General features: G+C 42.5%; 1 protein-coding gene across 6 annotated transcripts in view; it reads left to right on the forward strand.

Annotated features, from left to right (window-relative positions):
- The first annotated feature begins 1,002 nt into the window (after positions 1-1,002).
- LOC308321123 (arf-GAP domain and FG repeat-containing protein 1-like) overlaps positions 1,003-25,710 on the forward strand; it is a 33,720-nt gene continuing 9,012 nt past the window's right edge. For 4 of the 6 annotated variants that reach the window (XM_080771935.1, XM_080771933.1, XM_080771934.1 and 1 more), the window contains exons 1-6: positions 1,003-1,337; positions 14,469-14,562; positions 19,225-19,340; positions 22,014-22,179; positions 23,886-24,048; positions 24,824-24,940. In XM_080771935.1, the coding sequence (XP_080628061.1) occupies positions 1,171-1,337; positions 14,469-14,562; positions 19,225-19,340; positions 22,014-22,179; positions 23,886-24,048; positions 24,824-24,940 (823 nt within the window). In that variant the 5' untranslated portion in view covers positions 1,003-1,170. The remainder of the gene's footprint in view (positions 1,338-14,468; positions 14,563-19,224; positions 19,341-22,013; positions 22,180-23,885; positions 24,049-24,823; positions 24,941-25,710) is intronic. The other 2 variants (XM_080771937.1, XM_080771938.1) reach the window with 1 other exon arrangement.

Here is a 25,710-nt window from a genome sequence, read left to right on the forward strand (position 1 = left end):
TGGCCTGACAGCGTGTTGCGTGTTCGAGTCTCGTTCATGACGATCTTTACTGCATGTCTCGCCCCGTCTCTCTCTCTCCCACAAGAAAAAGGACAACTTTATTAGAAAAAAACTATTAAAAGAGTAAAACCCAATAAAACAGTGCATATTACAAGTTTAAAAACACAAAACAATCTGATCCATGCTCAGCCCTGGACCAATCAAGGTTACTGGATTGGTTTAGATTGGTCAGCTGGGACATTAAGGCCACTGCATAGGGCTTCAGGGCATGCCATTTGTAGAGGGGCATAAGGCCAAACTGAGGAGCAATAACGACCATGGCCTTCGGCCCTTTGTGGCCTCATCTCATCAGCAGCAAGTGGAAAAACAAAAGTGCATGAGTGGAAAATTTTCTGTTTTGCTTGATACTAACAAAGGAGACAACTCCAGGGACTGAGGGGAGAGCTGTCAGGGCCTTCCAGGAAGGCATAGCCTGTTTTCAGTTTCTTAAGTTTTTGGTTTGTTGTTTTTCTTTAGTTTAGTTGTCAAGTGTTAATTTCTTACTTTCTGTTATTTGAGAGTGTATTGTTAAGTCTTTATTCTGGAAGTATTGTTTTTGCCTGCACAGTCAAATCCAGCATGGGTCGTTCACTCTGTGTTTTGAGGTAAATAAAAAATACATACTTTACAATACATGTCTAATAATTGATGAATTGAAAATGGTGGACCCTGATGTAAACAAGTCTTGTGCTTTTCATGGTGTCGTCCACAAAGTAGCAGTTTTTGTATTGACTTGTGCTTTCGTTTGAAATGTACCCATTCAGCATTCTATGCAGTGAAATAAAAATGCAATTAATTAAAGACACGAGTGTCACCTGTAGTGACAACACTCCACCGCTGGGTGACGCTAGTTAGCTGATATAAACTTTGAAGCGGGCACAGTTTGACCCCCCCCCCCCCTCTTTCTGGCTGCTGGTGCTGGAACGCCGCGCCTCTCCTTGTTCGTGGAGACAGAAACGCGAGGAGGAGGCCGCCCTGTCAGCCGAGCCACCCACTCCCTCTCCCTCGGTAACGGCGCCGGGTCGCTAACCGTTAAATCAACAGGACAATTCTTTTCAGTCTTCAGCGTTGCTGATCCCCTAGTTTCCCTGGTTTCAGCGTACCCCCCCCCCCCCCCTCCTGACTGTTACCATGGCGGCGAGTGCGAAACGAAAGCAAGAGGAGAAGCACCTGAAGATGCTCAGAGAAATGACGAGTTTACCTCCCAACAGAAAGTGCTTTGACTGTGACCAACGCGGCCCGACCTATGCCAACATGACAGTGGGCTCTTTCGTCTGTACCTCCTGCTCTGGCATCCTGTGAGTAGTTACTGAATGACCTTAGCTGTTAGACATGGCGCACACACATACATTATCCATTCAACTACATTGTGTCAGGCTAACGTTAGCTGACTGTACAGCTTCTCCTCTGACTGACTAACGTTAGCGATCACTGGTGGACTGGTGGTCTCTAGACTTTGTCTTGTCATGTTTGCTTGTCGGTTTCTTCTTCCACTGAGCAGACCTGTACAATCTGACATGTTAGCCTGCCAGCCTGCTAATGCTAGCCATGGGAACTTATCTGACACTTGCTAGTTAGAGCCAGAGCCTCTGAGGGTTGGTAGATAAAGCCAAGCCGGACCGGGTATCTGTTGTAGCTACTGCTGCTGGTGTATCTTGTGGTCATTGTAGTTAGGCACTGAAGCACCACACCACTATGTGTCTGTTTGTAAAGTTTCATGCGAAGTACCACACACACACACACACACACACACACACACACACACCCCCAGCATATATCATCTAGACAAAAATATTCACCAATATTTGACCAATGGTCTATATTTGTTACACATCCATTGATAGCCACAGATGAGAGCTTGATGTCCATGCTAAATACAGAAATAAATCCGTTTTTACTTACTGCAGTATTTATCTGATTTAAATTTAAATATGTGCCGTTGTTGTGTAACCAGGCATCTGCAGCTTTGGATTTGGGATTAGTGAAGCACTCTATTTCTCCAATATTGAACTGAAATGCTTTCCTCTATTCAGCAGTCATATCTGTGTTTCTAGATATCTAAGTCCAGTAGGTGAGCATACATTACAATGGTAATTCACACCTCATTTATTTTGACTATCTATTCCACTGTCTGCAGTGCACAGTAGGTTGACCTATATACAGTAGTAGTTAAATCATTGGGGCAACTGGACCTATACAAGTCAAAATGTTAATCTCCTTAGACTTAGTCTTTGGAGTGTTCGTGCATTATATCGCACTTCTTTCAGACTGCATAAACTCTTACCGTTAACCAAATAGTGCTAGAAATCATGCTTCAGAGGTGTAAATTCCATCTTACTAACTTACTTGCGCCTATAGCCCAACTTTGGGCATAGGCCACGAACAATAGTTCTCCAGACATCCCAGTCCTGTGCCAGTTTCTCCAGCTGCCAGCTGTGTGGCTAGATCTCTTCACATCTGCATCCAGGTCACGGCGGCAGGTGTTTAGTGGTATGCCCCTCTTCCTTCTCCCTTGTGGGTTCCAGAACAGGGCATATCTTGTGATATTTGATGCAGGTTTGCGAAGAGTCTGGCCCATCCAAATTCCATAATTACTACAGTCAAATACAGTACAATACTTGCTAGAGCTGTAACGATTACAAATTTAAGAAGTTGATGATTAATTGTCACACTAATTGCGATTATCAATTGAATTGTGTTTTTGGCATTTAACATTGATCTACAAGCTTACAACGCATCACAAAGTGACGTAAGCTTGTAGATTGTGACAAGCGTAGTAGTAGTACAGTACTTGTTCAACTACATTATATCTGCCTGCTTCTGATACATCATGGGTCCTAAACTTTCAAAGTGGATACCTGTATGACACACATCCAGTATCAGAGACGAGACAGACATGTTGTTTTTGTAAGTGTGATTAATATTTTTAAAGGAGAATTCCATGCTAGAAGGCTTTCTTACCTTTATTTGTAGTTGTTACGTCCCCACCAAAGAGGTTCATGTGTTATTTTGCGCAAATGTGCATTAATTTCCCCTAATATAAGCCCTCAATGGGGGTTGGGTTTTTGTGCTAATTCGCTAGTTATTTCCATCTAAATAAGTAGTAAAGTGTGGCACTTTGGATACTATTTACATTATGAAGAGAGGATATATACAAAAAATATTGATTTTTGAGCGATGGAAATAAGCGAATTAGCATAACACCCCATAGCCCATTTCAATGCAATTCATTGAGGGCTTATGGTAGGGGAAATAGCCAATAATGCACAAAATAACACCTGGACCTCTTTGGTGGGGACGTAACAACTACAAATAAAGCTGACAGCACTTTTCTGTCACATATTATGTATTCCATTAATTGCCATATGGAGGTCATCTTGCCAATCTCTAATAGCTGTCTGATAATGTGGAAAAAAGGAAGTATGTGTCTGTCGCTCTCTCTGTCCAATGCCCTTGTAACTCTATTAGAAGGAACTTGTCCTTTCTGATTTAGGTCATACTTCATCCACACTTTGGAGGTGTCGTGTCTTTATCTCGTCAGCTACAGCCTAGGGCCCTAGGCAATAGATTTTGTGACCCCCCCCCCCAACACTGTATCTTGGGCTGCCAGTCTTTCTTTGTGCAGGCTAGCAGGTGTACAAAGAAAAATGTCATACACACTTTCCTAATAATAGGCCAGAGCCTATTACTAGGAAAGTGTGTAAGCCAGAGCTTCCCTCTCCAGTCACCCTGCTGGGATTCCTCTGAATTTCACAGCGGTTTATTCTAATATGTTTGGCAAACATTGTAGCGTGAGTTAATTGAGATATGTTATAAGGTCCGTATCATGTGGGCTCCTGTGAATTTCATGCTGGTTATCTCAAGTTATTACAATGATTCATGTTACACAGGATAATATCAAGCAAACACATTTATTTGAACTGCTTAGCTCAGCCTCATTTGAACTTCTGCCTCAGGTAATTGGGAAATGACCTCCTTATGGGGAATTTGAGTAATGTAAATCTTTCCTGGCAGAAGAGTAAACATTGGCTGTAAAGGATTGAGGCCTGCCTCATGTATGCAGGAAACGTTGTGTGATTGTAAGGTCGGGAAGTGGCAGAACTCCAACGTGCTGCTACATCAGCAGCATGTGATGTTACATGTGCCACAGGAAGGGGAAGAGAGCTAGCTGTCTGCTGCTCACTCCATTCTTCTTGCACAGAGGCCAGACAGATTTACACTATCTCACTGTATGCATTGTCTTGATTATTTAGATTTTCAAGAGTGAGAACATTGTTCCTTTTGTTTATATGTTGATGGACAACATAAACACTGTCCATGTCATCCAGGCATCCACACATGTCCACAGGGATGGGGCCAGTAAGCAACTAAGCAATGCATTGTAATGGCCAGTGAGCTAGAAGGAACTTCAGGAAGCCCTTGGTGTCTGTCTCTCTTATTTGGTGGCCATATCGTTTCTTAGTTATCTCGGTACATCTCTGAGTCTGTGGCAAATGCCATTGATTAAACATGTAGCCTTACACTATTTAGTTAGTAACTTATAGTGCTATCAGGGGATGCAACTCACTGTATTTCTATGATCTCATTTACTTTATCTCATTTTATGGTTTGTCTTGTCAGCCTAGCATAAACCACAATCATTTGTTTTGTCGGACCAGTGTGTGTTAGTTTTGTTTGCCTGCTCTATGAGTAGTAATATTGCCTTTTGTAGGGGGTTAGGGGGGGGGGGGGGGGGATGCACCTTCCCGTGCATCAAGAAGCCCCCTTCAAGTTGTGTTGAAATGGGTGGAGTTGTTGGAATGTACTATGTAAACACATTCCAGATGAAGGTGGAGGCTTCCCCAAGAGGTACATTTACCACAATCTATTTTACTGGAATGTTTCTTGTGTCAGGAAGTTCCCAATACTCAGCCTATCTGTCCTCGAATTAGCAGGGCTTTGACATGGTGCAACTGGGAATGTAAAATAAATGCATTGATTGATCAATATTTTATTGAATGATTTGAATGTTTAAGCTTCACTTAAACATTTTTGATTTAACAATGATGACCCTACAGTAATCTGGTGTTATTTAATCCATTAAATCATAGCGCCCAGCGATTTATAGCAGCGGAGCACTTTTACCGACGCACCGGATGTTATCCCGGATGTGGACTTAGCAGCTAAATGTAGCCAAAACATGATTAAATCTAACGCGACTAGCGACAGGACAGAGGTGGGCAGTCTAACACATGATCTTTTCGGGATGATTTAAAACCAGCGTTTTAACGGGGGGGACGTTTTCAATGACGTCCCACTGTTACGCAACATTGAGTATTACGCAACAGGCGCCTAGGCTGTGTAGCGATCTGATCGGTTGTGATATCAATAATCTTCGTCTTTTGGATAAAACTTCTGGGTGTTACTAATTGAAAGGAAGTGAACTTCGTCCAAATGAGGTGGATGCTGCATAGATTGCATTTACACAGATTTCTCTATCCTTATCTCTTATGACGATTTACTGCAAAACATTGTTGGGAGCTTGTACAAACAAAAAATGTCACTGTGTCTTTTTCACATGCGTTGTGACCATAAACTTTAAGTTGTTGGAGTTTAAGTTGATTCCCTATTTGAGTTTTTTGAGTTTCAATGCTACCAGTTTCTCTCACCCTGGACTGCCGCAACCTATCTAATTTAACATTTGTGGAGTTGGTCACCTGACCAAAAGCGGTTGACAGAAACTGGTCGACATGTGCTGTTGCCACAACAAGCTCAGAAACAAGGACTTTACCCACGCTACTTGCACACACTACAACTCGCTTACAATTCGCAAACCTGGCAACACTGCCATGTGTTCATGCTGTTGTCAGAGGCCCGCCCCCGGCTCACACGTCACTACTCTCTCTGTCTCTCCACTCGCAATCGGCAGCCATCTTGCTTTTTATTTATATGGGCGAGTCGATCGGATCGGATCGGCCGTGCAAAATCCACCGATCCGCGAAACCGATCTCCAAAGCAAAAATCTGCGCCGTTTACATCCAAATATAATGTGTCACTTTCTCGGTTCTGCACCGCTTCATGGAGAAGTATAGCACTGGCAGCGCAACGAATACCCCCCCCCCCCCCACACACACACACACACACACACCAGGGAGGGAGGGGGGAGAGAGAGAGAAAAGAGAGAGAGAGCGAGAAAGAGCACGCACGTCTTCACCCCAGCGAGGGAGGGACACGGAGAGAAAGAGAGCTCATCATCTCCAGTCCAGTAGTTAGCAAAGGGAGCTAAGTGCTAACTATAATCCAAATTGTTAGACAAGTAGTGTGCCCTGGCCTGACACAACTTTCTTAGAAATGTGCATGTTGCAGCCAGCCAGTAAGTATGCAATTCACGGTTTTCGGGAGGGCGGGGGGGCAGTCGGTTTGGGGGGGGTTCCCGACGGCTGCGCGTCGCTTCCTCCTCTGACAGAGGGGAGGCGAGTAAGCGACACAGTCAGAAGCCCCCTTTGTTCAATCGAAGGCCCCCTCACTCAGACACACAACGTGTGTTGTTACATGTGAATGCTACAGATTTCTATAAGTCACCACTTTTGGTGTGACACACAGTTTCTGTTTACAATGCGTTGTCAACACGTGTTGAGTTGACAAAGATTGACATATTTCGGATAAGACTGATAGTTTCTCCGTTAGTAATTAGGCTGAGGCACACAGAATCACACTACTTTTGGATTTATTGGGATTGGCTTTTTGGGGAAAAGAGGGGGAGGAGGTGATCAAGCAGCTCCACAAGACCACAACATATTTGGTAGGCTCAAGACTGCATTTATTTTCCTTTTTTTTTCTCTCGAGGGTGCATGGGATGATGGGAGCCCCTCCAGCAGGCTAGGGAGCTCCGCTCAGGCTAGCGGAAAATGACCGCGGGCGCGGGTTGCCAGGTTTTTTTATAAGTAAAATAAAAAATAAAAATAAATAAATACAATTAAATTTAAAAAAATATTAAAAAAGATCGGGATCGGGATCGGAATCGGCCGATCTTTTTAAAACACCAGGGTTGCCACATACCGTGGATGTGAGAGTGAAACAAGCAACCAGGTCTATAAAAATGTTAAGAGGCCAGTTCAAAGTAGGTAAATCAGAAATGGTCCGGAAATTAGTCTTAAAATAATCAATTATCGTGTTGACTGTCAAACTTTGTTGTCTAATGTTGTTTCAGAGCAGTGGAACTCAAACATTTCCATGTCAAGGACTACCAATAGATAAACAAGTCCAAAGTAGCTTATAATGAGCAGACTTGGCAACACTGTCTCTAGGTTGAACGTTCTACTTTACAAGCTCACACATATGAAATATGTTTTTTTTAATCTTCAAACTGAGACATATTTTATGATAATACTGTTAGCACAGTCATCATACTCCAAGAGCATACAAATGGAACCAAATGGACCCTGATTTTCCCAGAGAGCAAATGGTATCAAATGGGGGTCTGTGGCCTAATGCATTTCAAACTGGGGGTTCTTGGTATTATATTCTCTGCATATCTTATCAATTTGGGGTGAATATTTCACCACAATACTTTACTGAATATTTCACACGAATATAACACAAGAGTCAAATGTACGGTCAAATGTAATCACAATATAGGCTACAGATGTAAATATTTATGACACAGTAAAATGTCGAAAATTAGTGCTATCCCCCCCCCACACACACACACACACACACACACAGTCACACACACGACAGGCAAGGCTGTTGTTTGCATCGTTAGCAGGCAGCAGCTACCTTGGCACTGCTCTCTGTGACTGTAGTTGTTTCACCATGTTTGCGTATTTATGAGAAATAAAAAACACTTTCTGTTATTATAATAATTCTGTCAACTCCCGCAATTTCCTTCTTCCCATATTGCGCTGCAATGTAACTAGGATTCGGCCGGCGAAATTCTAGTCTTCATATAATAGGTCCTCACTAATAATCATAAAAAAATGGCACGATTTTTTTCTACTCAGTCTGTGTCTCATAGGACGGCTGTGGGCAGTTTAGAAACCGTCTTCCAGTGACATCATCATTAGGCAGATTTATTTCAAGATTCTTTTACAAAAATATTTAGATTTTCATTATCGTGAGAACGATGGCTTCCATTTTCGCATTGCAACTTTTCAGGACTAGAAAGCCTGCAGTTTCTAACTTTCTATTAGCTTGTATTTCCCATCGATGATGTCACTAGAAGACAGTTTTTGCCCTCCTATGAGACACAGACCAAGTAAAATTGCACAATTTTTTCATGATTATTAGTAAGGACCTATTATATGAAGATAGGTTGAAAAGTGGTGAAGTGGTCCTTTAATAACTTCATCATATCGCTATCGCCAATATCAGCCTTAAAAATGTATCAAATCAAAATAATATATCTGTTTTAGCCAACATTTTATTATATAATTGTGACTCACCATGTCTCTGATTGGCTCCCGGGAAGGCATAGTTTTACTGAGGTTAGGCCGGCCCGTTCGGGTTAGGTTTAGGGGGTGCATACTTAGTTTAGACTAGTCATTGGTTAGACATGGGTTAAGTTAGGTCTAGGTGTGCTGACCCGTGGGAGGTTAGGTTTAGGGTGAGGGTTTGAGATAGGTTGTAGTTGTAGGAGTAATGACTGGTCGCAAAAACGAGAACTGTCAATCACAACGACTACTTGGCCAATCACAGCAGGGCTTTCGTAGAACGTTGGTGGGATACATAATAACGCGTCCATGACGCCTCGTGACATGCTCCAAATAGTATGGCCGTCTCCATATATGAAGATCACGACACTGACCTCATCAAACCCTGGATACATGGAGAAGACTGAACACTCAAGACACTGCCCCCGCTGCCACCCTTAGATCTCCATATATGGAGCTAACCTGTTCTGACATTCCATACAGTATGTTGATCCGACCTCATCAAACCTTGTACATTCCATATATGGCCAGTACAGAATTTATTCCATATGTTGATGCCAAAATGCCAGTGCTCGCCCAGCAGTCTGCCATCACCCAGGCGGATGTGTGCACGCAACCTCGCCCTTTGGGATAGGTCGCTTCTTTGCTTCTTACTTGAATATTAAGCTAAAAAGCCATTTGTGATGATGAAGGCTACAGATTAAATCTATGTTTTCTGGAGAAGCTTTCAAATAGAGCAACAAGTTGAAAAATGTTAAATTAAAAATAAAAAAAAATCTGTGTTTGAACTAATATGGCCAAATATATCAGGTAATAAGAATTGCACTGTTTATTATAATATATATTATTATAGTCTGCAGTGCACCCAGAATCACAGTTATTGTATAACGGGTGTAAGGAAAACCCTATTGCAATATTGGTATCGGCCGATTTAACCATGCAATAATTGTTATTTGGATATCTGCCGTCTCAATATATTGTGCTATGTGCATCCCTAAATACTGTACTGTGCAATATGTGAACGGAGCCATTTTACAGTTTTGACATCTACATTTATGCAGGCCCAATTTTAACCACTTTCTACTGTACCTGCCCTCCCTGTCATTCATTATACAGTAGGTGAATGAATGACAGGTGGACTTACAGATCAGGATTTTCTGTATTTTCTATTCTTGTTTTTAATTTTTAAATTTACAAAATATCGTTTGTACTACATACCTAAATGCACAGATGTCTTTATAAACTACAGACACTGAAGGTGTCACAATTCCTCACTCTGACCTTTTAAACAGAGAAGATCATCATATTGAGAGACCTAGAAGGCTCTTGAACTCCCCCGCAGTCTGACCTAGTTTTGTTCTCATGAGACTGGCAACTGATCATTTGTTTGCCCCAGGGTACTAGGGGAAACATGTACCCCACACACATACGCGCAAACGCACACACATACTTATTTATTTGAGTAGTACATAAGGAGAGAGGGGAAGAACCTAAATGGTAGAATGTACAAACCGCAAACAAAAAAAACCTGTTAAATTCTCTCTTGTTTCTTTGCAATATAGCATGGAAAGTTCTTAGTCATTTTAGGTGAATCTTCTGAGTAGCTGAGTCATTTTGAATGCAGCAACCCAGTGAGGAAAGTCTGGCCCATTGAGCAAAACTGCTGTTGCAACATTATGTAGAGTAAATGTCACATAAGTCACGTAATAATTGTTTCCTACTGTGTGGAATCACTCCTACAACTCAAGTTACAGCTTTAATTTATTTATTAAGTATAGTGTGTACAGTCAGATATGCTACATTTATGAATACAATTTGAAGGGTGTAATTGTCTTGATGTGAGGTGTTAAGTATCACCTTACATGATTCTGTTAGCTGTCCGTCCCCCTGTATCGGATGCTGCAGATGTTCTATCAGTCTGTATCTGTAATGGCTAGTGCCCTTATCTTTGCTATTGCCTGCTGTGGAGGGGGCGTTACATTAAAGCATGAGCAACCATTACGGATGGTGCAAGAGAGTGACATTCAGCCAATGGTCCAGCTAGCTCGGAATCAAACCTGGGACTCACTGTCAGGCATTAGACAGCGAGTGTCTAATGCCTAGGTTGCCTACACACACCCTAACCACTCGGCTATTGGGTCGCCCCAATGGCAGCGCTTGATTAAATGTGCTTAATGCTTATTTGTACATTCTAATGTGAAATATTAGTAACATGTTGGGGCTAATGGGCAGATGGGCTCCTTATTTCAAGGTTGTTTTAACTGTGGGTGTAACGATACATTTTAACAGCGATATGATACGTATCACCATACATGATTGATGATACGATACATGGACGACATTGGTTCATTATGGCGATAGGGTACGATACGATTCAATGATTTGAATACAGTAACTATTTAGCAAATACATTAAATACGTGTGAAACTTGTTTAAGGTAAAGATGTATTATTATTATTATGGATATAAATTTGTAAAAACAGCGATTCTGTGGCAAATAGATGGACATTATATTTGAACACATATGGACAAACCAACGCCTTGACATGAGCACAGAGAATACACACATTTATCGATACAACAGTCTTAAGTCCAAATTTCATTCTGACCCCTCCACGAAAAGGCCTCGTTGTCCTGAGCCAAGGTGCCTGGACCACTGAGCCACAGCCCAGGCCGTCTGTGGCATTCTTGTAGCTATAAGGAAAGGGAAAAGTAATTAAACCCATCATTTTTTTCTTCTTTTTAAAATGGTTAAATAATACAATGCACAAGTACTTACCGTAGTATTGATTAAATTAATTATTTACATTGCAAAACGATTCGATACCGATTATTTCCATTGCAAAAGTCAACTGATACGATATTTGCTGTTTACATATCGATATACTTTGTTTTAAAAAAATTAAAATCAATATTTCGATACAGTTACTATATCGTTACACCCCTAGTTTTAACTATCACTGTTTTAGTGTGGTCACTGGTCAGTCAATTTAGTGGAACTCAGCAGCTGATTGGTCAATGCTGTGCAAATAGACAAAAGCATCTAGGTAGAAGCTATTGATGAATGCTAGGCTGACTGATGAGAAGCATAAATAATTTAGCAGCCATGTCTAGTCTTACACTGCCTTCAGCTCCAGTGCTCCGCCAAGGCTTTTCTTATGTCACCAAGGAGATGGTGTTTGTAATTGGGATGTGTACAGTCAGCCATGGAGGCGGGGGTTTTACTGAGAGAAAATGAACAGATGAGTGGAGAGGTGTTTGCTTTGCCAAAGTTGTGTTGCTGTGTTTCACAGCTGGTGGGAGAGCTCACCTGATGAGTGCTGAAACACTTGTTTAGGCACTTTGTTTAGGCACTGTTAACCCATTTTGGTGTTAGCATTATGTTATGCTTTAGCTATTGAAAAATAGCAGATTTACAATAGATCTGAGTGGCGCGCTACGAGCTTGTAGGTCTGCTATTTTTGAAAAATCGAAGAACGACTGTCATTTTCAAACAGACATTTTTAGAATCTGATTTCAGGTCAAAATGGGTTAACTAGGGCCCTATTTACATGCAACATGGATATGCATCGTGGTTTATTAGCCTGGCATTAGCCAGACTGATAACTTGGATTGAGTGAGGAGTGAGTGAATCTCCATTATCGGTCTGGCTAATGCCAAACTAGGATATGATCAGATTGTGGAAAGCAATGCATGTTCATATTCATTCAAGATGATCTAATTAGAAAACATACTTTCAGGTGGTCTAAAATGCAACAGAATAGACAGCTCTGGAGATGGATTGCTCTAAAACATTCTATGGTTGGCAGCAGATACTGAAATTAAGTAAGGATTTTTGTTTTCAAGCCTGCAGGCCAACACGTGCTCTCACAAAAAAGGCCCAAGTCAAGAAACGGCTCTAATGAATATGAGGATTTATTTTTGTACTGTAGTACTGTAGTATACTCACGTTGTAGACCGTTTTATAAAAGTATTAGGCCAGATATTTTAAGTGCACATCAAATGTTCTGGCTGAAATGTATGTATATAAATAATAAAATCAGGATGCCCACTGTGGCACAATATATATATATATATATATATATATATATAATTATTTTTTTAGTTTAGTTTATTCGCACAATAAAAACAGTACAATAAAAGGGAAATATGTGCAGGTGAGAAAAAAAACCCATGGAGGGCTTATATGTGGTTCTCACTTCTCACCAAAGATAATATACAAATAGTAAGTAGACAAAGTAATCAAACATAGGTATGGAAAATACCAAACAACAAATACAACAACAAATACATTATTTACACTTGGGAAGTGTGCGTGTGTGCACGGCTGCACGCACACGCAAGCCTGAGTGTGCCTAAGTGTACATGCATGTCTGTCTGTGTCTAGTCGGTCTGAGTATGCACAATAAAGCTACATTACGTTAGAATCAAGTGGAGAGGGTTGCTTCAAGAGGCTGGCCCTCAATCTATGTTTAAAGTTACAGAGTGAAGATGAGGAGTTGGCAATAAGTATGTGAATTCCAGAGTAAAGAACCTCTGACTTTAATGGAGAACTGGCTAAGAGTGGTACGGCTGAACTTCTTACGTTGTCATTTAGGGCCCTAAACAGACATTAAAGTCTATAGACTTGGCTGCCACATGACGTAATCTTCAAAAGCTATGAATTGATCATCAAAGATGTCATTTTAATTTAAATAACTACCAATTTAAGACTGGCAGACCTTTAATAGTGGCGACCAGGCTTTCTGGGAATCAGAAGGTACCCGGTTCACCCCCCCAGTCAATGTGTGGAAGTGTCCCTGAGAAAGACTCTTAACCCCTAATTTCTCCCCAGGCACTGTATTAATAGCACCCACTGCTCCTAATAGTTGGGCAGGTAAATGCAGAGAGTGGTATGTGGGGTATAGTAACAAAAACATCCCAGGAGTGATGACAACACTATTATTCTGTCCAATATTGTGTATGTACTTTTCCCCTGCTGTGTTCTGTTGGCTTACCACACCTCCCCTGGAGAGTTCAGGCCAGGCCTGCACCGGAAGAGAGTAGAAGTGAAGGAAGGAAACAGCCCTCCTGACGCCCCGCACGCACGCACGCATGCATGCACGCACACAGGACCTCACACAGGCATAAACAGATTGAAGCCTCACTTAACTTTCCAATGGTGCTCACACACACACACCTGCACAGGCATTTCCCTCTTGCTTTTAGGAAGGCTTAAGTAGCAACATTAGTATGGGTATGGTAGTGGGTGACTGGAACCGGCTATACTATAAGCCAGGGAAAGGAACAGAATATTTAGCGTGACCATATTACAAAACAATCAACAGTTCAGGACATTTTTCAATTGTACAGGTATTGCAAATGAGAGGTGAAATACCAGTCTTGTGTGTTATTCTTCCAAGCATCCACAGCTCATCGACATAATTGTTGTGTTAAGATGTGCCGTGTTCTGTGTGGCATGAGAAATAACCTTGTCAGAACAGAGCAAGGCTTTTGTGGGCTAATGGGTGTTGCTCTATTATAAGAGTTTCTATATTCAGAGAGCCTTCTTGTAACTTGTGGTCCAATGTGGTTGATTGGGTTGCTAGTGCTACTTACCCCCGATTTATATTTGGTAACATGCTGGTGTCGCGCACCAAAAAAAGCACATCTCCAAGATCACAATGCGTCACAGCACAGTGCTTTGAGCTTGTAGATCGGTTTGGTATTTATCACCCTTTAGACAAACCTTGTTGTTCTGTCGGGTTTGTCTCTCTCGCTCTCTCTTGTCTCTGTTGTCTCCTCAAGTCGGAGGCGTCAGTGCTGCCATCTCCTTCGCCCCAGATTCAAGCGGCAATAAGTCAGCTCATTGCTAATTAAGTGGTCTGACCTGACAAGTGGGATCTGGACGTTGTCGTCCACAGGGACATGATGAGTGTTGGATGTGAGATGTGTTCAAATTAAATTAACCCCTGCCTCTTTCTTTCTTTCTTTCTTTGTCCGTCTTTCTCAATCTCTCTCACTTCCCATCCATCCCAGACGAGGGCTGAACCCACCCCACAGAGTGAAGTCAATCTCCATGACAACCTTCACACAACAGGAAATTGAGTTCCTACAGAAACATGGCAATGAGGTAGGCATGCCAAACGTCTGCCGGGCTCTGCCCCTCTGCTGACTGTTAAGCTCACTGCTGCATGTTGGGACGTGTGACCCTGTGCTTGACTACGCTTGCCTTGGAAACCGTCTATTTACTACTGCACTGTTTCCCAAACAGTGCTTCATGAACTTTTCTGACGATGATGATGACGGATCGGAGACATGTACGTGTCTGTCACTGTGTATCGTTCCAACTCGATTTTTGTTTTCTTCTTTTTGTCAGTTTGCCTTTCGGCTACCGTATATGCTACGCTCTGTCTGCAGTCATATTATCTTACCGTTGCCTTAGCTGTTAGTGCGCCAGGAAGAATGACTCGTCTCTCCTAATCCAGGGCGCTCTCCGTGGTTCTGAACGGATCCATATACTGGCGCTTCATTTCTGCTCCTCATCCGTCTCTCCCGCAAAATATGAACACTTTTTGGATTCTATATCGTATAAATTAAAACGATAGCAATGTAAGCTAGCAATGTAAAGCACACTTATTTAGCGGATTGTTTCCGGGTCGTGGGTTTCAGAGTAAAAGCGGCCATATCTTTCCGGCACCCCAGAGCTCCTATTTTGAAGGACTTGATTGTGTTAATACGGTTTTCGCAGTCGGAGTGTTAAAAGATGTTTCTATGTAATTTCTTGAATTTACTTGCTATCCTACTATAAATGTGCCACGTCTCTGTCTGCGTGTGTGTGTGTGTAATGCACGTAACTCGAGAACTGACCCACCGACTTCACATTCGACACACGCACAATTTCCAGCCTCTGCCTCAGCCAATTGAGGCTCAACCAATCAGGCTCTTCCAGTGGGCCGAATTCAGCCTGGGCAGACCTGAACGCGGAAGGATGCCACTGGGGCAAGCTTTTCCGGGAATCAGGCCGGCGTGGCAATCTGCCGCTTGGGTGGAGCTTCATTTCCATCCACCAGCTGTCTAAAAACCCGGAAGAGACCCCGGCAGACAGCTTCTTTTGTCCGTGCATGGAATCCTAGGTCTGCTTACACCCAGCCAAGTACACTTCTCACAGTCAGTTTGCACACTTCTCACAGGCTGCCACACACAGGCACACAGCCACAGAGATCTCCAGTTATGTGCTGTGTCAAATGCATCCAGGCTGACAACAAGCCATCATTACATAGCCGACACAGCAACACATGTCTAAAATTGAGGACTTTCGTTTATTAAGCTCCCAAGTTGCATCGTTCCCAAGTAGGCCGGTGGGCGACGGCGGCGGGCACATACAGGTCTAGTCTATCTATAAATGCACCAAGTCTCTGTCTGTCTGTCTGTCTGTGTGTAATCCACGTAACCGTTCGCCCCACCGACTTCAAATTCGACACTCGCGATCCACACACCACAGGGGGTGCAGTGGCCCGTGGTCGGTCGGTCGGACCCACGGTTGTCCAGAACCGCCCCAAAAAGGCCCTTGCCCAGGGTCCATATATGGAGCTGGCCTCATTCTGACATCATTCTGACATCTGCATAGACTCCATACTTGGGCATGCCTGACAAAGAACTCCATATATGGGCATAAAAGGGACACAAACATTATATCTGGGTGGGGCATGCATTTCCAACTTGCATTGTTCCAAGTAGGCCAGTGCCCAACGGGCACCGATGTAGATTCTCCAACGCATAATATCTGGGTGGGCCATGCATTTCCAACTTGCATCGTTCCAAGTAGGCCAGTGCCCAACGTGCACCGCCGTAGAGGCCCCGCCGGCACCGCTCTAGTTTTCACTAATTTTGGGTCCCGGTGGAATGTCTAATTTCTCTTTTCTGTCACGGACTAAAAAGTGTGGGAACCACGGTACTACTGTATGCCACCATGCTGCACTTACAGTAGTTGTCCTGTAGACCCCCCTGTTTCTTTACCGACTGACAATCTACAAAACAAGAGTAGGGATTGGTATTGGGGCGATACCAATTTGAATGCATAATTTAATACAAATGGCGAAATAAAAATAGAAATGATTGTATTAATGTCTTATAAAGGACAAACTGGTGTAAATTTGTAGCTGACTAGATCAATAGGTGGGAAGTATTAAAGCTGGTTGTGGTTTGACCAAATCAACTAATTTGATTACAAATAGTTGCCTGCATGCAAGAAAGAACAAGAAATAATTGTTTCTAAATATTAATAATGACAGTTACATGTTTTTATGAACATTTGTAAAATGTCAATTAATATGCTCACTTGGTAATAAAAGTACTCAAACTAGAGCATTTCAGACAAGTTTAAGCTCAGACCAGACTCAGGCTGAGTTTATGCAGCTGGCTCCTCTTCACAGCTTGCTTGGGTTTTGGGTAGCATTCCTTGGATATTTGCCTAATCCTGTGAAATGGGATTTATAGGCCAAGTGTGTGTGAGCTCAGCTGTGAGAATAGACCAGCAAGACAGTGGTGCTCTTTCATAGATGGTGTTGCTGTCTGTTTCGGCTTGGAGTCTTATGCCAAATACACTGCTGCTGCTGTTATTTATTTACTTTACTATTGAAACACAAACACTTTAATCTGCCAAGTTGGATTTTAAATTGGGGAAAAGGCATTCTAAAAAAAAACCTAAGTGGGGCTCTGCTGTTTTCTGTTTGTTTAATGTTTCATATTTGTGTCAGGTGCGAAGGGGGGGGGGGGGGTAAATAAATAAGTTGAAAACCGCAGCAGCATCAATATATATATAGCAACCTTGAAGGATTTATCCATCATCAACCTTCAGCCTCCTGTGTGTCTACCTGCCCTTCCATTTTGATACAGCTTATAATAGCTTCTGCTTCCCAGTTGGCATTGCTCTATTTCACAATAGAAATGTTGGATGATCCAGTGAAAGATACATCCTCTGGGATGGATGAACCTCACCCTAAGGAACTTGCCCACTGACTGAGGCCAAATCTTTCATCCAAAATTGTTAAAAAAATAAAGAATACGAGTTCACGTTGTGTCAATCACGTTTACACACTACCCCCGAAAGTATCGTTCGTCGTAAAATAATTCGGACCATGTCTGATTTCATGCATTTTTTCGCATTCTCTCTTGTCTATGTTGCATTGTTTTCAGGCTATAACCTACGCTGAAGAATGAATTCTGTGGATACAGGAAAGGCTCATTGCCTAGCTTGCACTTTTCCGATGGGGTGATACTCTTCAAGTGTATGGATGACATGTGTAGTGCGTACTGTCAGCTGCTGTCGGCATCAAACTGGTCCATGATGCCCAGTTTGATATATAGATAGTTCTGTTTGTTTGTCTGTCTGTCTGTCTATCTGCGGAATGTTTTACAACCAATAGATTAATACACATCAAACTCGATGCGCAAGGTGGGTGTGCATAACGACTTTTGTTTGATGACGGATTTCAAAAACACATACACAAATTCAGACTTCAGTGGGCAAGATCCTTAACAATATAGAACAATAATTGAATGCAATTTATTTTCATAGACAATGATCTGGAGACGCTTAAATCCTGAAGGCAGTGTTTTTGTTTTATCAGTAACATATTCCAGCCTATACTATTATACAATATATTATAGATTATCTCAGCAGATTGTCTGTGCTCTTACATAAAATAATAACATACATTTTAAGACAATTTTATACTGGAAGGTATAAAATAAAAGGTGTAGAGCTTGAATCCTTAGCATTTTAAAAATGTCCAGGTAATATTAATGTTTCAGCAACAATTCTAAATTACATACATTGCAGACATCAGGACTCTCTAATTCTAATCCCTGGAGCAAGCCATTGATTGTATTACATGTCACAACACTGTTGGATTTGGTCTAGGCAAACTGCTTCAGACAGATGCAGTGACATGCAGTGACATGATAATTTTTTGATTTATCAACTGCCAAATTGTATAGTAAAGTCAAGTGACAGAATTACAGGCCAGTGTGCCACGGTTCAAGACCTGCAATGAATGTTGAACAATATAAGAAATCTGCTTGTGAATGCCTGATGACGTTACTGTCCAAATGTATTAAAATTTGACTTATTTTGACTTTGGGACATTTAAGTTTATGTAAGCATTTCTGGGAGACTCTTCCCATCTGTAATATTTTACTTTGGTTAGAATCTGGAATAGCAGACGAGTCGCCCCTTTACCAACTGGCCCCTTTACCAACTGGCCCCTTTACCAACTGGCCCCTTTACCAACTCACCCCTTTACCAACTGGCCCCTTTACCAACTGGCCCCTTTACCAACTCACCCCTTTACCAACTGGCCCCTTTACCAACTCACCCCTTTACCAACTGGCCCCGGGCTACAGCCGGCGGAACTGCGCGTCCTGGTATTCCTAAAGTAACCTATGCTTAAACGGTTAAACCTAACCTTATTCTTAACCTCAGTAAAACTGCCTAAACCTAACCCTATATACCTACACGTAACCCCAGTAAAACTATGCCTAACTCTAAACGTATTTCTAACCTTATTCTCAGTAAAACAAAATAAAGAATACAAGAACCGCGGTTCAAATAAAGAAGGTCGGCGGAAAAGATCGAGAGGCGAGATGGTTTAGGGGCGACCGTACCTCATACCAGAATCTCAAGGTAGCTGATTTTGGTGATATATGTTTGTGATATTGTCTACTACTGAGGTTCTACAAAATTATAACTGAATTATCGTCTAAAGCCATTCTTCCAACATGTCTGTTCTAGGTTTGCAAACCGTTGTGGCTAGGCCTTTATGACGACAGAACCTCCTCAATACCAGACTTCAGAGAACCTCAGAAAGTCAAAGAGTTCCTTCAAGAGAAATACGAGAAGAAGAGATGGTGAGAAAATGTTTAATATTTGATAGCATAGAGGATAGTCCTCAGGCACGGCAGTCATATGATTTTTGTCTTTGATTATTATTTTTTTCCTCCCGCTGTCTTGGAATGCCTCACAGGCAGTTGGCCGCAGGCGAGCACCAGACACTTGTTTAAATGCATAGAATGTAGGTCATACAAGCCTGCTTCAGCTACAGACCTATATTGTTGGATGGAAAAAAATGCATCATTGTGTTCATCTGCGTATGAGGTGTGCAATCTGCTTGCTAAGAGGTTTATTAAGATGAATATACTGTACCATTGATTGATTGATTGACCTTGCTTTAATTTTCATGATATATGAGGTTGATTTGCTGTGGGTATGTTGTAATGTGGCAATTATTTCTTAGACATGCTGTGCAATGAAGGTCTTCCTTTCTATACCATTGCTGTCGGGCACAAACCTCTTATCTCCATATATTCGTAAATGAATGCCCTGATCATACTACAGCGATATGCAAGCTCTAAACGTGGCGCTTTTATAGTGTAATTTCCGATGAAGCCGGTCGATTTGACATATAGCTCAAGAGCGTGCCGCCAAAACTGGGACAAGTAGTGCGTCAAAGTTTAGGGTTACTCTAGACGAAAAATTATAAATTGTGACAATTACTACAGTCTGGTTGCATATATCAACTCTGGAAACCTCATATGTCCTAAACATATTACTTTTCAGGATTCAAATTAAAAAGTAGCAAAAAGTAGCAGATCTAAAAAGTCGGAACACAGCACTTTTCGAGCTTGTGTATCTGCTACTACTGCTACTTTTGATGATTTTGTGTCAAGTTTCATTTACGAAAATATAATTAAAAGTTAAAATATGTAGATAAGATGTATCTGCCCGACAGCGACTATATGCACATTTATTGTTATCTTAATTTTCGGTGGTAGCATGTATTGATTAAATAATTAAATGTAATGCTTCGCAAAAGCGCACAGTTCACCCTGAGGCCAGAGTAGACCCCCTTTTACAAAAGGGACCAGTTCACCCTGAGGCCAGAGTAGACCCCCTTTTACAAAAGGGACCAGTTCACCCTGAGGCCAGAGTAGACCCCCTTTTACAAAAGGGACCAGTTCGCTGCCCTTCGTATCCCACACTTCCTGGCCCGGTGAGTCACTAAGGCATAATTGGAGAAACTTATAGTCCAGGGGTGGGCAACTTTGACGATGGAGAGGGCCACTATTTCCACACTCACTCCAGAGGCCAGAGGGCCACATTGCATATTACTGTTGTAGCAAACATAGCCGATCTACAAGCTCAAAACGCATCGCTGTGCGATGCGTTTTACTCTTGTAGATCGGCTATTTTAGCTATATTTGAATTGAAATCCTGAATTATGTTTTGCTATTTTTTAATTGGAATCCTGAAAATTAAGATTTTTGTCATTTCACATGCCTTTAACCGTGGTATCTGTGCCAAACTGTATCTCGTGAAAAGTTATTAAGGTCACCTGAGCCATCCACAAGAAACACGAGATTTGATTAAAAACATTTAAAAAGAAATTAGCCTTTGATACTGGTTAGCATCCGCCGCTAGCATCCATAAGCCTCTCATTGTAGAAACAGCGTACATGATAATCTGCGGTACACGTGCACGCGCACAGGGTTATTAGTCTTATTTATGCTCAGAATGGCATAAAATGCCATCTTTATAGCCTATTAATACGTGAATCCACACCACACTGATCACCATCGCTGATCGCAGGTTTTGTCGCAGGGATTATCCCTTCCCTTCCCTATACACATCATAGCAAGAACTAATCCGTTCCGGGGCGTTCTATTCAACCACGCTAGGGGAATTTTTTATAGCTGCTGAAAGTTGGGGTACCATACAACCATCATAAGGCAAAATGTTAAAAAATTCATTGTACTTTAAGTAGCATGTGATGTGTCAAACTAGGGTGTTAACATGATTCTGAATCCATTCAAAGCATTAGTTTTGCACGAAAAACACTCCTTGGGCTTAAAAAGGCCATAGCCCAAATGCCCAAATTTGCTGACCTCATCACAAATGTGATGAGGTCAGCACATTTGGGCACATTTGGGCAAGTGTCTTTGGCCGAATTTAACCCAATGAGTGTTTTTCGTGCAAAACTAATGCTTGGATTCAGAATGATGAAAACCCCCTAGTTTGACACGTCACATGCTACGTAAAGCATAATGCTATTTAGAACATTTTGCCTTATAATGCGTGTATGGTACCCCAACTTTCAGTAGCTGTCAAAAGATCCCCTAGGGTGGTTGAATATAAACCAATGTGGGATATGTTAGTAGACACCTTTACAAACACATGGGTGAAGAAAATTCTTGGTAAGAAATGTATTCCCAGATTTGACATTATGCTGATAATATTCCCTGACTATAAGTGAAGGTGGGTGCATGTGGGACCCTGGCTGCTAGTTGTATGTTATAGTCACTACCAGCAGCACTACTGCTGTATCCGATAAGCTACTATCGCGATACCTTGTAGGCAAGCAATATAGTAGCCAGTTGAGCCTCACTTGAGTATTGAATGTTTAACAAAGTAAAAGTATCAAGATTATTTTGAGTAAATGTACTTTACACCACTGTTTCTATCATCATCATACCCCTAAGTATTGTCTATGATGGGTTGACTGGCTGTTTAAACTGCCTCCTCAGGTATGTCCCTCCAGAACAGACCAAGGCGGTGTCTTCGGTCCATGCCTCCATCTCTGGCTCCTCCAACAGCAGCACCAGCAGCACCCCAGAGGTCCGACCACTCAAATCCTTGCTGGGGGAGTCGGTCCCCTCCCTGCATCTCAATAAGAATACTCCTCCTAATCAGGTTAGATATACTCTACTCAAACACATGCATAGTTGACGGTCCACGTATGCTGCAAATGCAGGTAAACTTTGATTTGTCTTTTGCCTGCACGGCGCACGCTGTCTCCAAAAGTGCATAAGATCCTAATTTGGGCAAATATAGTACAGATTCACACTATGGTCCCGGGTGCGCACTCAGGACCACTTAGCAGATGTTGCGGTAGAGTGAATGCTGTAATCCAGTCTGGCAGTGTAGCACGGGTTCGACTCCCAATCTCGACGGCCTTTACTGCAGGTCATCCCCCCATCTCTCTCCCCATTTCCTGTCGGCCTACTATCTCTAAAATATAAATAGAATAAAGGCTAAAGCTACAAAAAAACGTTTAAAGAATATAAATACCAAGGATGGCCTGGGCCGGCTGAGTGGTCCAGGCACCTAGGCTGGTAACAGCTTGTCGCAGGTTCGAGTCCCGATGCCCATCTCTCCCCCTTTCCTGTCAAACTACTGTAATCTATCAATAAAAAGGCAAAAAGCCCAAAACAATATCTTAAAAAGAATACCAAGGAGAGTGACGTCACCGTCATACAGACGAGCGACAACGTTACATTGCATTATTTCAAAGACCATCAGTGCACACTGTTATGTTATTATTATTATAACTCAAGACAACGTCAGGAACAGTCAAACTTTATTTTATTTAAACTAAAGTGACTTCTTCTGTGACATGACATTCTCTGTCTTCCAAAGCCCCATAGTCCACAGCGCCCCTCTGAGGCACATAAGCACCATTACAGTTCAATTAAGTATACTCGGGTGCTGTAGAATCTCAGGACTTAAAGCAACGACGGCTACGGCAGTCAGCTACGGCAACCGGAAATGGATTAAACCTGCTTGCCGTCGCAGCCCTGGCAGAACCCACACTTACACGTAGTGTCTACAACGCTATGTCATAACCATGTTTATTGAAATTATAGCTGTCATACATTTACACTGATTGCTCCATCACCTCTCTTATGCTGTGTAATGTGGTTTTAAAAGACTGCTCCAGCACCTTCCTCTTTCCACTGCTGATCATGTGCAGCGCATGTAAGAATTAAGCAATATCGGCAAGTTAGCTGACGCGCGACGGGGTGTAAAAAAAAGTGTTGTTTGACACATGCTGCATAGACACGTCACCATGGGAACCAATGTCGCCGTCGCCGACGACTGTTTGCTTAACGATTTTCACAGCTACAGTGATTGCGTCATAGCCGCCGTACTTCCGCCTAGCGGAGCCGTCCAGAAACCAGTCGTTGCTTAAAGTCCCTATTGTGAATCATGGCCAGCAGGGACCAGGCAATTGTATCTGGGAACAGTTTGAATCAAATAGCCTCAGTGTGAATCCGCCCTTAAACAAACAAACTAACTCACTCACTCACTCACTCACTCACTCACTCACTCACTACACTAACTCCCTCACTCACTCACTCACTCACTACAGTCACTCACTCACTCACTCACTCACTACACTAACTCCCTCACTCACTCACTCACTACAGTCACTCACTCACTCACTCACTCACTACACTAACTCCCTCACTCACTCACTCACTACAGTCACTCACTCACTCACTCACTACACTAACTCCCTCACTCACTCACTCACTACAGTCACTCACTCACTCACTCACTCACTCACTCACTCACTCACTCACTCACTCACTCACTATTTGTCTTGTCTCTGTCAGTCTCCGGTGGTGAGTCGTGTCCAGGCCCACCAACAGCAGTTCCATGAGAAGAAGTTTGACCTCCTCAGTGACCTGGGTGGAGACATCTTTGCTGCCCCGCCAACCCAAAATGCAGGCACCGGTGGCAACTTTGCTAACTTTGCACATTTCAACAGCCACCCACGTAAGCACTGGTTGAGTGACTGATTTTGACAGTGTGAATACCTGGAAAATACTGATGTTTTTAAACAACACAAAATACACAAACCTCATCTGACCAGTTCTGCAAGAATATGGTAATTTATTAGTCTGTTAGCAATGTATATCGGTGGTTGCAAGACCCGGTAGGGTATTATAGGACACCAACAGAAGACATGTGGACTTAGACTTCTCCATGGTTACTAATGGTTCTAACATAAAGCTGTTGGTGTTTGCGTGTTGGAGGATAATGTCCTCTCATTTCCTCCTCAACGAGCCATCAAGACCCATCCTAATGCAGTAAGTAAAGAGGCATCCGCAGAGATCCACACAGGAGGTATAAACACGCACTACAATAGCGTGCGTGCGTGCACACACACACACACACACACACACACACACACACACACACACACACACACACACACACACACACACACACACTCACCCTAGTATCCTTGTGTGCTCAGCCAGTGGTCCAGACAGACAGTGTCCGGTGGGAGAAGGTAAACCTCAGAAACTCTCCACAGCCATTACCGCTACCACGTCTATCATTGTCAGTCAACACCACTCTGTCATTAGCTTTCCTATTTAGGGCACCATTCATTGTATGTGTATATGTATTGTAATCATTGTCCATGCCTCTAGTCATGATTTGTGTAAATCCAAGCCATCCTTGTTAACATTACCTTAACATTACATTATGTTGTGTTGTCCTTTCTGTCCATTTGTGTTCGTCCATGTCCTGACATGACCGCCAGCGTCTCAGAATTCTAACGCAGACTTTGCGAACTTTGATGCGTTTGGCAGCGCATCTGGGTCATCGTGTGCTTTCCCCTCCTCCGCTCCCAAAGCCTCATTGCAACCCTCAAGCACAGGTAGCGCAAAAACACCATTCACCAGACAAAATGTAGCTCAACATTACAGGAGGACATTATCATACTGCAACAGATGCACACACAGTATATATATATATAAATATGCACTTTTGTTCACATAGAGTGCATTAGCCATGTGTGTTTTCAACTAACTTTCCATTTTGGTCTGTCATGTTCTACCCAAACATGTCACCTGTGTTCTAACTGTTGTCCTACTGATTGTCACTGTGTTCAAATGGACTCATCTGTTCTCATTGTCCTCATTTCTGCTCTTCCAGTCCTACATGGTATCACAATGAGCTTCTCCGTTACAGTAATACAGCACAGAGCACACTTCTGCTCATACACAATGGCTGTTTGCCATTTGTCTGTTGTGACTGGCTGCCTCGCTTTAATAACAGTCTGTCTCACTCATACTCTCTGACTGGCTTCTGATCACTCATTAAACACTGACAGTTTAGCCCCCTATCCCTGAACCATGGTAAACAGAGGTTGTCAATACCGCACTGCCCTCTGGTGGCATTATAACTAGTGTGCAGCTGCACCATGACCCCTGGACATCTATTGGCTTAAGGATAAACCTCCACTCTCTTTCGTGCTCCGTCAGCCATCTGTGCTGGCCTGCCTGCCTGCCTGGCGTCAACTCTGTCTCTATTCACTCGTATCTTTTACACCTTTTGCTTTGACAGTTACTATGCTTCTTTGATTAACATTATTTTATTTTCTCCTTTTGGCTCTGTTGATGTTTTGCTTTTCTTTTTTCTTTTCAC

Source organism: Protomyctophum bolini (genome assembly GCF_963924005.1).
Source record: "Protomyctophum bolini genome assembly, chromosome: 9".
NCBI lineage: Eukaryota > Metazoa > Chordata > Actinopteri > Myctophiformes > Myctophidae > Protomyctophum > Protomyctophum bolini.